Raw genomic sequence first — 13,425 nt, 5'->3', positions numbered from 1 at the left:
AAGGTTACAGACCTAGAACAGGGGAGGATGAAGGTGGGGGGAGTGATGAGATAGGCTGGGTGGACTCGCAGGGGAGACGGTAGGAGACGGGGGAAGGGGGGATTTGGTTGCCAGTGGCTAAAAATAGATTCTGAAAGACGGTAAAGGGAAAAACGAATCCCATCGAATAAACAGAATAAGGAAAGGGAATAAGATCCAGAGGAATAATAGATATAATGGAATGAAAATGACTAGATGGTGTTAGTTGTGATAAGAATAATTTAGATATTTGAAATAAGAGTGTCTGAGGAGGTATAGAAGGAATTCGTGATAAATATAGAGGAATATCAAAGGATACAGTTAGTTTGCATTAAAGGGTTTGTTATCGTTTATCGGCAGTGAATAGCCTAAACTTCGGTAACGAGTCGTCAATATTTTGTCATATTTTAAACAGTATACATTTGATTTGCAAACATTGGTTTTGTAGAGTAGACGGTAAAATAAAATCTAGAGAGAGAGAGAGAGAGAGAGAGAGAGAGAGAGAGAGAGAGAGAGAAGGGGGATTTCTGCCATCAAATTCTCTCTCTCTCTCTCTCTCTCTCTCTCTCTCTCTCTCTCTCTCTCTCTCTCTCTCTCTCTCTCTCTCTCTCTAGATTTTATTTTACCGTCTACTCTACAAAACCAATGTTTGCAAATCAAATGTATACTGTTTAAAATATGACAAAATATTGACGACTCGTTACCGAAGTTTAGGCTATTCACTGCCGATAAACGAACCCAGTCTACTCGTGAAAACCTTGAACGCCCAGAGAGGGAAAAATAAGGCTTTTAAATATACTGTATTAAACAAAAATAATGCTTTAATATACCATCATTAACACTACCATTACAATTATCGTAAGGTTGGAGAAAGATAAAGATTGCCGAGAACGTAACCACATTTCTGTTTACATTTTGTCAGCTGGACTCGCACAGTTAACAGTTGATTTCATTGTTGATGTGGAATTTTATCCTTAAATAGGCTATTCATTATGAAATTATGTTAATGAAATGTAATGTTGATATTGTTTTGTAACATTTATTATAAATCACCGTATTTAGGGCTACCAATATACTTAAAAAGACAATAGATTTGATACATTTTGTAGTGCTTGACTCGCGAACTTTGAACAGCCTCGCAGATACAAAAAAATTTATTTTTGAAAAAATAGCGATCGCGGAAAAAGGGGAATCGTGTAATTCGAACACGCTTAATTCGGGACCCTACTGTACATACATATACCAAGGCACTTCCCCCAATTTTGGGGGGGTAGCCGACATCAACAAATGAAACAAAACAAAAAGGGGAACTCTACTCTCTACATTCCTCCAGCCTAACAAGGGACTCAACCGAGTTCAGCTGGAACTGCTAGGGTACCACAGCCCACCCTCCCACATTATCCACCACAGATGAAGCTTCATAATGCTGAATCCCCTACTGCTGCTACCTCCGCGGTCATCTAAGGCATCGGAGGCAGCAGCATAATACATTTCTTTTAGATATATTAAATTATTTTCTTTCAAATCAACATTATTATCAAAAGAATTTAACATAGAATATGGCAATAAAACTATATAAATAATGCAGCATATACAAAATTATTTGGAAGGGTGGGTGCTTGAATTACACATTCGAAAACTGAACAGTAGGATAACAAGTCGTATCATCAACTAAATAGTTGCCATCAACCATCTGATGGTGTGGTAGTTCCCAGAGCCGTGAAGCATTTTGCAAGAAGAGAACGGGGAATTTTCATTTTGGGGTAGATGACGACACAGCTTAGAGTAGAAGCAATATGAACATCAGGTAAGTATAACAATAATAAATTTTATCATTAAAATTCTGTTATTTGAGAACAGGAAAAAATTATAAAGCCAGGCCAAATGACTAAACTTTTTTTTATTGTTGGCAGGACTTAAGCTAAAACATGACAAATTCGTAGGTAATTTGTATTTTGCCTAACGATACAAACTTTAGCTATTTATTAGGGGTATTACTTTCACCCTAATAAATAGCGTGGTTTACATTCCAGTTACGGAAAAAATGGCCTTTACATTAGGAATGATAGGCTCAGTAACATGTAAGATGGTGGAGAAAAATATTATTTCTTACCAACAGACATGCTAAATTCTAAAAAAACTGAGCCCATAATAAAAAAAAACTCAAAATGGAGTTACTAACCATTATATTCAGTCTTGACAAAGTTGTGCTTCTGCAGACGCACCATAGGCCTCTCAGGGTACATTTGCAAATATTCTCTAATGAATTCTCGAGAGTCTGAGGAAACATCATCCCACGGGGAAGCTGATGCCTCTGTTACAACCCGAATGTCGTTGTGGTGGACATACTGGGCATATCCATCATCAAAAAATACCAGGTACCTAATGGAAAATAAGAAACATTACTGAAAAATAGCAGTTGCCTAATAGAAAAGAAAACCTTGAAAAATATCTGATATATAACTAAAGGTATGATAATGAAAAGTATATAAGGTACTGTGCCAAGTACAATTAGGAAAAATATCATATCTCATAAGGAATAATGCAATACAGTTATAAAATTAAAACTATGCCAGACATAAATTTAAAGAGATAGTTTGGCAAATTGGCATAGGATGTAATTATGTCAATTTCTAAACTAATATTGTAACAAAACTACTGTACTTGTTTTTTTCTTTTAATTATAATATGGAAAAGTATGTTGTTTTGCCAATAAGTGTATTGTATTCTAATATTCCTGCACATGACTGAAATGTTTATACATATAGCAACTACAATCAATTCTCTTCCCCTGCAGATTCACCATCCGCGAGTTGACTAATACTTGACAACCCAAATAATTACCATATTTAAAAACTGGTAAAACCAAATAGCTACCATATCGAAAAACTCAACAAACCAAATGGTTACCATATTAAAAAAAATTGACAAACCAAACAATTACCATATTTTTTAAGAAAACCATATGAAGTACAATTTTGCACGGTACTGTACAGCCCTTTTCCGTCATTGTACGATGTAGAAACCAATGTAAGGTGTGGTAAAACAGCGTAAACTCACGCTCATAGGGGTTCCCCTTTTACATTTTGCTTCACTATATTCACTTTAATTTCCATTGTAATGGTTTTCCTTTTCTTGGATGCACTACCATCAGAAGTCTCTCCCATACACTTTCCGGACATGATGCAAAGCATAAAAAGGCACAAAAATATCCAAAAAAAGAGCAACAACGAATTCCCAAATACATACCAAAAACTAATACAGTATGGCGAACTGATGCGTAACACACTACTACGTGGCCAGGTGATGGCGTTAAGTTACTTTTTGCGTCGGCAAGTAATTTGTCGTATTAATGAACCAAACATCATTACTCAAATCTGAGTTACACTGATTTGTTTATGTACCTTATGTTGTCGTAACTCGATACCCTTCTAACCCAAGGACCTCCTATAGCCTAGTCTTTTATGGAGTTTCCTCTGAACTAAAAGATAACTTGCTTTAACGACTTATATTCTACTGGGGCAGCCACAAACTCAACATGTTACTTCATAAAGTTAACTGTTAAGGAACTATATTCCTCACAAGTTATTCAAACAAAATATATGACACAAAGACATAGTAAAACCAGAAAAATACATCGCTAATCTATAAAATCAATAATGAGTTTCTGCAGAACTTTCTATTTCATAAAATCACAGTTTGGAGTGCGGGCGAGGGGTCAATACAGTAATGCGGCCACGAGAGAAGTGAAAAACGAAGATATGCCGTACCCAGACACAAGTATTGCCATACACTGCCATATCATGTCAATACTACACTAGACACTAGAAAGGGAAGTCTATTAAAAGTTAAAAAAAGGGGAAAGTTTTAGTAATATAGACATCAATATTTAACCAGTTTCAAAAAAACCAAGATGAACGGCAGGGTTCGTTCATTGACAGTATCAATTTTACTTCACAGAAACTAACTTCATTAGAAATAACAACATAAAAATATTATCTAATCACCTGTATTTGTTAGCTGCAGTAGGAATCTCTGCCAGGACACCAACATAAAAAGACCCTGACATCGCCAAGTTCTGTGGGTCTTCATCTTTATATTTTCCAATGACACGAGTTCCCACTGGTATTTTCGTCAAGCACTTATCAAAGTAGGCTATTTGTCGCCCAGGTAAGACACGTACGGAGCCGGAACTTTTGGTACTTGTACTATTGTAAATTACCTTGTAAAAAGTATTCTGGAATTAAAGATAACTTATGATGTTATAATTATACAAAATAAGGATAACTGTTGGTTCCAAAGGCAAGAACACCTGCTCAAGTAAAGTGGAAAAGCATGGATATTACAAAAATATTAACTGACAGGAAATAAAGCAGGAGAATAAAAATATTACTGAAGTTGCAATGCCTTACTAGATGAAGCATTTGTTGCATACAAGGCAAAACTAGTAAAATTATCATCTACTGGTTGTTCATTTCTTTCTTTATGTATGTCTATATCATATGTACTATTACTATCTTAAGACGTTAAAAATTAACATTATCTTATATCTTAGAATCATAGAAAAAACAACCAATAAATTGTGTAATACTAATATATTTTTTAGATTTCCCTTACATTAATGTGACTTAAATTGTATACCGTACTGCAAAGTTCTATAGGTAAATTAATAGAAATAAACTTGGCATAAGAAGCAGAAATCCATTTCTGTAATATATTGTTTATCTCAACCATGATTTAAGGCTTGAATGAATAGTAAATTTTCTGTAATGTATTTATCACAATTACTGCTTGGACATAATCACAAAATCTTAAAATAACTACTAATTTTGCAGAACTATAAGAGGCTAAGTACACAGATTCATTTGAGACTGAATACATAAATTATTCTATATCAACTCCAATGTTAACCAATAGTTATCCATCTAGAATTCATTCAACTGATAGTTTAATATTTTGCTTTTAATAACAAAAATGCAAGAATTTGCAAATTACCAAAACTATAAAAACACTAACGTTTGGTTCACATTTGTCTACTTCAATGACTTGTGCTTGAACCCATCTTGCAAAAAGAGAATACTTCATACAAAAGCACATTTCACCGGGATGCAGCTGATATCGGTTCAGTGGTCCTACGGGAGGCAAGTTCTCACTGGGCTTAAAGATGGAACTTTCTGCTATAACTTCTGATGTCTGAAAAAGTCCAGTTACCTGGTATAGTTTACAGCTTGGCTGAAATGTTTCCATTGCTTACTATAACATAAACAAATCTCATTCTATTTTATACTCTCACAAGGAAGTGTTTGAGGCCACTTACAGGACAACAATTTATCATTATGCCAAATGCAGATAAAATTATTACATTCTTCATTCATAACTTTCCATCATATAACATATGTTTTGAAAATTGTCAGTTTATTCTCTTTTTCTCTCCACAAACAACAACAACATCATTACTGAATGTAAGTGTCTGTAAGAACACATAGTGTATACAGTAATTCAAATGTATCTCAGAACACCAACAAATTCCAGTTACAGTAATTTACCAAATACCCTTTGCCTGAAAACCAAAGACAACTTTCCCAGTAAATTTGGCTGAATGCCATGGCAGCCAATTGCTGACTTGTTTACATTTACTGTAGTACCAATAGTAATCTGATCAAAAGAATTCATTTTGAGTATGTGGATTTTTTCAGATCATGTGGACTGCTGTTATCTATCCAAGCCTTTTCCTCAATTAAATGTTAACATAAAGTAAAATCTAAACTACATTCAATTATAGAAATTATGTAATCCTCATCTTTATATCAATTAGTCTGTTACTTTATAACAAAGGAATGTTGATTTTGGTTCATGTAGTTGCTTTATGGCCATAGTAACTTCATCATTAAACAGCAGTGTCCAATTTGGATGAATGAGATAAGTTTTTGGACAACCTTGAACAAAATAAAAGTACTAAATATTGCCTAGTAACCTATTCTTTACAGCCTCATTTGACTTTAACTTAGCACTAGATCCTAGTGTCACAGATCATATCTTGACATAAACGGGAAGACATCAGGCAATAATGAACAATGGAAAGAGGAATATGTTTAACAATAAATAATTTTCCTCACACAATGAGAGTAAATCTTACTAGGTACTAGGAAAGTGACTCGGTTATCTCTCTACTTTTCTATGAGAAACCATCTTATAAAAAAGCACTGACAAAGTAGCATGCAATAAAACTCATAAAGCATAGTGTTACTGAGTATTGTACAATATAATCTTAATATTAATTTTTCACTGTATTATTAATTTGTAATTTTCATAAATACATAAAACTGCATCTTTTAATAGAGTATAACATCAGCAAAGTTGGAAGGCCTGTTTTAACTTTTAGCGAAGTAACAATAGTAGCTGGTGGGTGGTGGGTGTGCCCCACCCACATGCCAGGTATAGTAACCATTCTGTGACTTTAACCTAGGACTTGTGGGGTGGTTGAGATGGGCAGTTTAACTTTAAGGACTAGGATGTGTAAAGTTCAGAAAAATACATGAATACAAACCATAATTTTTTAGCAGGAAACTAGGCTCCAGTAGGGCAGAAGTCCCTATAAATGAGACTGGTAGGTTTACTAACCCGGGGAAATATCCAAGAACTTTGGTCTTGTGGAAAAGCAAAAATTATGCCTCCTATCAACCTCCTTACAACCTGAGCATGAGGATGTCAAATGTGTTAGGGTGAGCAAGAGACTGGTAGGCAGTCATGGGAGGACCTACAGTATATCAGTAAGGATATAGAGCCTGAATGCAAAGCCATTATGAGAAATGAGTTTGCATAAACACCATCCATCTTCCTCCTTGTCTACATGGATGGAGGGGGGGGAGATACTTCAATGTAAAACTTGCCGGAAAAGAAAAGTTACAGAGTCATGAGGTACACATGCATCTAGCATCCAGTTCAGCATATGCTTCACCCCAATAGAGGGAAAAAATGAAGAGAACAGCCAGACATTCTACCTCTACTTCTAGACTTATATTGCAACTCCTTTCTCAGATGAGATGCTTTTTGTCCAGTGAGGGAGCTCGGTTCACAACATGAATTGCTGGATAGCTACCAGAGGACCAAGGTTAAGGTAATCCAGAGACTTGTGGGTAAACTCTCGTAGGTAGTGGGCAGCGAAGGTTGTCTGCTGTACCAAGCTCCTACCTTCAGGAATAGCACCACTGACAGGTTTTTTTTCCTTGTTCAAACCAGGATGGTCCTTCCGGAATCTCATCGGATCAGCACGTCTGAAGATGCATGACTCAGAAGCAATGTCCTTGGATATCTTCATCTCCACTCTTTTGGAGCAGGAAAGTATTTGGTGCTCCACTAGAGGACCTGAGTTTTCTAAGAAGTGTCATCATATCCTCACAGGACAGACTTGAATCATCAAACAACAGACTTGTAAAGAAAAGATAAAGAGGGATATAAGATTTGAGTTGTGCTGGGTTACATTCTGGCTCTTGGAGACAAACTCCAGATCAAGGGAGAGGAAGGCCTTCCTCTTTAGAAAATATCTAGTGACATACGAAATGTAAAGTGTTACTCCCATCATAACACTGAGGACGATTCTTACGAGTAGTCTAGGGGTCAAATTACATCTGATGAGGATACAAGCAACATCCCAAAGGGAAGCTTTGACTGAACCCAAGCTAATTATCCAAAAGGGAAAGAGTCCGATTAGGAAGTTTGTGTTTTGGCAAGGCACTACTCCGCCAACGAAATCATGCAAAGGAATTGGTCGACGTCTTGTGAGATTCAGCCCGATCGTTTGTTCTGTGCTTCAGTGACTTCTCCCTCGGCAGGTCTCATATTCGAAGGAGATAAAAGCAATGGCAGTGCATACAGATATCTCTTCAGCACGCACAGCTTCTCTCTTCCTCAAGAAAGATTACTCTGGCAAGTGGGTCGGACTTACACGTCAGCTACTACTACTACCTTGTTAAGTTTGAATATCCATTCCAGCTTCAATAAAGTCATACTCTTATTAAAGAAAGAGTATTCGTACATATTCATGTAAGAACGAACACAAACACTGATTATGTTCTCTTTCTACTTACCCCGTCTGGCTGATGAATGACAGTACTTGATGGACCAATATCGAGGCCTGGTAGCCACTACAAAGGAAAGAACAAAATTATACTAAAAATGCATTAATAGTATCATAAAAGAGATTGAAATGTCTAATACAGTAATCCCTCGACATATCACAGTTCACTTATCGCTCCCTCAGTACATTGAGGATTTATAAATATATCATACGTAAATATATGTCATGGAATATACTCGTGTAACAATTGAAATCTTGCATAGTGCCAGCACCAAATTTTCACACAAAAAATTATTTGATCATGTATCTCACATATCATGAGACTTCCTTTTTCAAGACCAAATCATAATAAACTAACCTCTTTTCCTACACCTCTTTATCCCAACTTCTAGTTTAATATGTTTAAAAAGTAAAAAACAATGAATGATAAAAGTATCATGTGTACCGCATATGGCTATAAATAACCTAAGGAAAAATGGAACACTCAATATAGTGAATGGATTACTGTATAGTATACTTAGGCTGTCTTGGCAATAAGTTATATATAAAAATTAAGCTTTAAATCAAGCAATAAATTATATATAGAAATTAAGCATTAAATCAAAACACGAACCCATTAATTCTACATGTCCCAAACATGGACCAAAATTTTCAACGCATCAATATTTTGTCGGTTAGAGAGAAGAAACATGAATTTCATAGTTTTAAAATCAATTATTTCCATACTCAGCTTCAAATTGATTTACTGTACTGTAGAAACCCCAATGAACATCAGTTAGTGACCCTTAGATTTTTTCTGGAAACTGCATATACAGTAGTATAAAGCAGAGTAATTCATAGGTTGGATTAAACTTGTCAATTAGTGTCATAAGGCCTGGGACTGAGGCCTAAGAGGTCATACAGTGCCCATGTGCAACTGGAAAAACTCCTTTAGGTTGCAGTATGAAGTAAAGTTGAGAGGTTGGACAGCACGATAGAAGAAAGGAAGCATGAAGAGAGGGCTTTGCAATATTCCAGTCACCTGGGTGAAGACCTATGGTTGCTGAATCTCTTAATAGATCTATCTATCTATCTACCAAGGTACTTCCCCTAATTAAGGTAGAAATCATGGGAACAAAGTTAAACAATAACACGATTCAAAGTATGACATCTATTGGTCTAAGATATTGGATAAATCTTGTTATTGACATTGTTTCTTCAACTATCTGTTGCTATTAAAAAATTCTGAAGATCAATCTTGATTGCAAATTCCTTTTTTTAAAATCACATCTAGCCTGTCTTTTCTTCAATTGCACAAAAAATTTCTATATCAAGAAATTCTATTAAGGTTTTTAGAAACCTTACTATCCCGAAGAAATTACAATTTTCTTCAATTTTGCTGTTTTGAATACTCCTCTCCCATCTATTTTCAATAGCTGCATCACTGAAACTGTTGGAATAAAAACTTATTCCATTTTTCCCTGATCTGGATATTAATCTCTGGATCTGTGCCAGTTAAATCAAAGTACAGTACATGCTGTAAGATTTTTCTAAATTCTGACCATCCTTTACAATAAATTTTTTCCAAACTATATCATTCATCCCATAGTAACAAGTACCCTGTTAATTCTGATATCATATGCTTTTAATTTCAATGTTACCAGATTGTAGAAAGACTTTACGAGTCAAATAGTTGATTAGGTGGGAATCCAGAATATGCACTTGGTGCAGAAACATTCTTGCTGTGCAGCTTGACATAAATCTTATTTCATAGTTTATCTGTTATTTACTCAATAATGTTATTCATTTTGGTTTTTTAATTTCTTATTAATCTTTAATTAGTTTATACTTAACTTCTCCATTTCTTTTCTTCACTGGGCTTCTTTCTCTATTGGGCCACTTGGGCTTCTAGCTTTCTACTTTTCCAGCTAGGATTATAGCTTGGTATGAATAAATAATAATATTGATAATAATGATAATAATAGTAATGAAAAAACATATGTGGTACAATAACTCAATGTTTTATCATAACCCTACTAATAATATATGACCAAATCACTATTCAGGTGTGGAGCCATGGTTTAGAAAGGTTCATATGTTTAGTATGAATGAAGGGTTCAGTAGGCCACTTGGGGACTGTAAGGAGACCAAAACCAAGTCTTTGGTAGTGTATATATTTGTTGAATGAAAACTCCAAATCATGGAAGGTAAATACTGCACTTGTCACTTGTATAACACAAGCCTTCCAGGACCAGAAGGCAAAATCTCCTAAAAGTGTCTTGATGTTACCACGAATAGAAAAGAATTATCTGCAGGTAACATGACAAATTATAATTACCCACATTTAATAGTAACTACATTGAGAGTAAAATTAAAATTACCTGTGTAATAGAAAATAAAAAACATTTAAATATATAAAACAAAAAATACCTCAGAAAAAGATTCAAAATAACAGTGTTGCTTGGTCTTGTATTTAATGGAAATATTCTTTGTGAAAGTGTTTGTTCCATGATAATTATTACCCATAGGTCACACTGAGAGCTTGCCCCAAAGAGGTCAAGTAACCTCGTCCCTCACAATGGACAGAAGGCAAACTTTTTTCTTCTCTTTGCCATCCTGCAAAGAGAAGAAAAAGTTTGACTTCAGCTGTTTAGATCTTAATGTGATTTAAGATTGATTGATTGATTGATTGATTTGGGGTTTTCTGGGATCCTGAATGTGAGACAATTACCATGCCCTAATGACCAAATTGGCATATCTGATTGTCAGAAATATCGTGTTTAAAAAACCTGTCTTCTAATAAAAAGCTGGAGATGGGGAAGAGGATCTAAGAAAAGTAAGCTGTTGTCACCAGAAATGAAGACAGAAATGTCAACACCTTCCTTATAGCAGTCCGCTTTTCCAGCTAGGGTTGTAGTAGTAGTAGTAGTAGTAGTAGTAGTAGTAGTAGTAGTAGTAGTAGTAGTAGTAGTAGTAGTAGTAGTAGTAGTAATAATAATAATAATAATAATAATAATAATAATAATACAGACATAGAGAACAAGGCATGAATGCAGTCCTTGCAAATCACTTCCTCCTCTTAGCCAGTGTCTTTTACAAGTACAACAAATTGTTAAAAAAAAAAAATCCCTCCTTCCTTGATTCTTGATAAATCAACACCAAGTATTTCACAGGTACTTTTTGATAATTGAGGCCAACTCTGTGAGTCTACTTGATTTACTATTACATAATGTAATCAATATATACAGGTAGCAATAACCCACAGGTAATACAAATATTAAGATGCATACCACAGCAATAGCAAGACAGAACAAATAAGGGTACAATTGGTGCATATGGTGAGACTATGGTTTTTTTCTTCTTGTCTCAGGGAAAAAAAAAGGACTTGATGTTGTAAATATTAAAGACCCACAATAGGCATATTATGATTCATAAGATTTTAATAAAACAATAATGCTTTATATCATTAAGGAACACTAGAGCTAATACTACTGAAAAAAAATGACAGGACCATCAAGTGTACCAAGTGATTGGTACAATAGTTTAATCTAACAGTGCAATTCTTACCATCCGCATCCATTTGAGGTGATGGTCACTTTTGGTGGTGTATTCGCCATAATTAGCAAATGTAGAAAAAGTATGTGTGAAATATGTAAAATAGCATTACAGAAGAAAGGGAACTAGAATAAAACAGAGTTAAAAGCTAAGCAGAGAACTGTGTTTGCAACTAGGGTATGAAAGTGCGCATCCCGGGCACATTAACCTAACATATGTTGAATACCACCATAGGAAGTTTTTACTTGCAAAAAAAGAGAGAGAGAGAGAGAGAGAGAGAGAGAGAAGGAGAGAGAGAGATGAGAGAGAGAGAGAGAGAGAGAGAGAGAGAGAGAGGGGCTTCGTCAAAACTAATATCTTATTTATAATTTATTTTACATTATTTGCAACAGGAATTACAATGCTGATGCAGCATTCTACTTGAAAATGCATCTCTATGCCATGCTCCAATGGCAGATAACTACCGCTACATGAACTACATACTTTAACCAACAAATTAATTGTCCCTTCACTTAGATATGATTTTATTTCTTTTATAGAACTTTAGCCCACAAGACCCAGCACTGGGGCAGGGAGGCCCATTCCTCAAAGTGCAAACTGGGGAAAAGCCCACAATTGCATGATGAAGTATAAGTTAAAAAAAAAAGTTAAACAGCAAGGTAGAAGAAAGGGAGTGAGACTGGCGATAAGATGGAAGGCTAAAAGGTGGGGTCAGCTATGGGAAAAGGGCTGAAAGGACACTTCCATTATCCTTTAGTGATGCCTATAGCCTACCACATGTGGAGTACTGTAATAACACCCTTTGACTTTAGAAAATTATGCTCAAGAAATGAACTATTAATAGCCTTTCCAGTTATTCTGTTTTTAAAGATTACAATTATACTAAATTTTAACATATTAAATATTGTATACAATTACAAGTCTAAACCTTTCAAAATTCATATGTTAGTATTTTAAGGATGTCCGTAAGAGAGCATTTGATAAACTAGATTTTTTAGCAATAATCTATGCAATTATAAACAAAAGTCTCCAAATATTAAATAAAATTCCTAGTCAAATCTACAATATTTATTTAAACTAACCATAATTTCTGGACGAAAACTGTTGTAGAATTCTGTACGAACCATGTCCAGCTCCTTCTCAATAGATGCGTATTCTTCGGCATGTAGTTTGTCAAAACCCTCTACATAAATAGAGAATGAACATTATTAAAATAACACATAGTACAACATAAATCAAAAGTTTGTACATTGTTACTACAGAATACTAAAACTTCTATTAACCTTCATTTTTCCAACTCATTTATTTTAAATGTTTGTGTGAATATTTAAGATAAAGTATTCCACAGAACTTCCATATTTCCTAACATACAAATCATCAGTTTATGCAGGTCAGGTTTTAATAGGCTAAATTCTTATGAAACTCCACTGATCTTAATATTTCTTCTATTCAAAGGCATGTCAACGTCTACCCTGAAATAAAAAAAATCCGTTCTCTACCCCTCTGGGAACTACCAGGCCATCTGGCAGTTGATGGCAATTAACTAGATGATGACATGACATATTACCTCCTGCTATTCAATTTATCTCGTCGCTGGTGTCTGGTAAGTTATTTTGCTCTACAATGCAAATGGAATTCAAAGGAAGAAAGGTTTGTTTATGTGTTAGAACAAAATCAATTAGACATATAATGGCAAATACTGTAGCAGCACACTTTATAGCATCATTTGCCCAATATCATATTCAATTAACTTACAATAAGAAGTTAAAAGTTAAGAAGTTATCTAGCAACCATAC

At 34.8% G+C, this 13,425-nt stretch overlaps 1 protein-coding gene across 2 annotated transcripts in view; it reads right to left on the bottom strand.

Annotated features, from left to right (window-relative positions):
• The window catches only part of LOC137617345 (histone-lysine N-methyltransferase eggless-like), a 95,831-nt gene that overhangs the window by 67,554 nt on the left and 14,852 nt on the right, over nt 1-13,425 (bottom strand). For both annotated transcript variants that reach the window (XM_068347367.1, XM_068347368.1), the window contains exons 6-10: nt 12,712-12,812; nt 8,106-8,162; nt 5,035-5,211; nt 4,026-4,255; nt 2,201-2,400 (exon numbers count right to left, since the gene is read on the bottom strand). In XM_068347367.1, the coding sequence (XP_068203468.1) occupies nt 2,201-2,400; nt 4,026-4,255; nt 5,035-5,211; nt 8,106-8,162; nt 12,712-12,812 (765 nt within the window). The remainder of the gene's footprint in view (nt 1-2,200; nt 2,401-4,025; nt 4,256-5,034; nt 5,212-8,105; nt 8,163-12,711; nt 12,813-13,425) is intronic.

Source organism: Palaemon carinicauda, chromosome 23 (genome assembly GCF_036898095.1).
Source record: "Palaemon carinicauda isolate YSFRI2023 chromosome 23, ASM3689809v2, whole genome shotgun sequence".
Lineage (NCBI taxonomy): Eukaryota > Metazoa > Arthropoda > Malacostraca > Decapoda > Palaemonidae > Palaemon > Palaemon carinicauda.
Note: the sequence above shows the minus strand (reverse complement) of the source record. Positions and strands in the feature narration are given on the sequence as shown.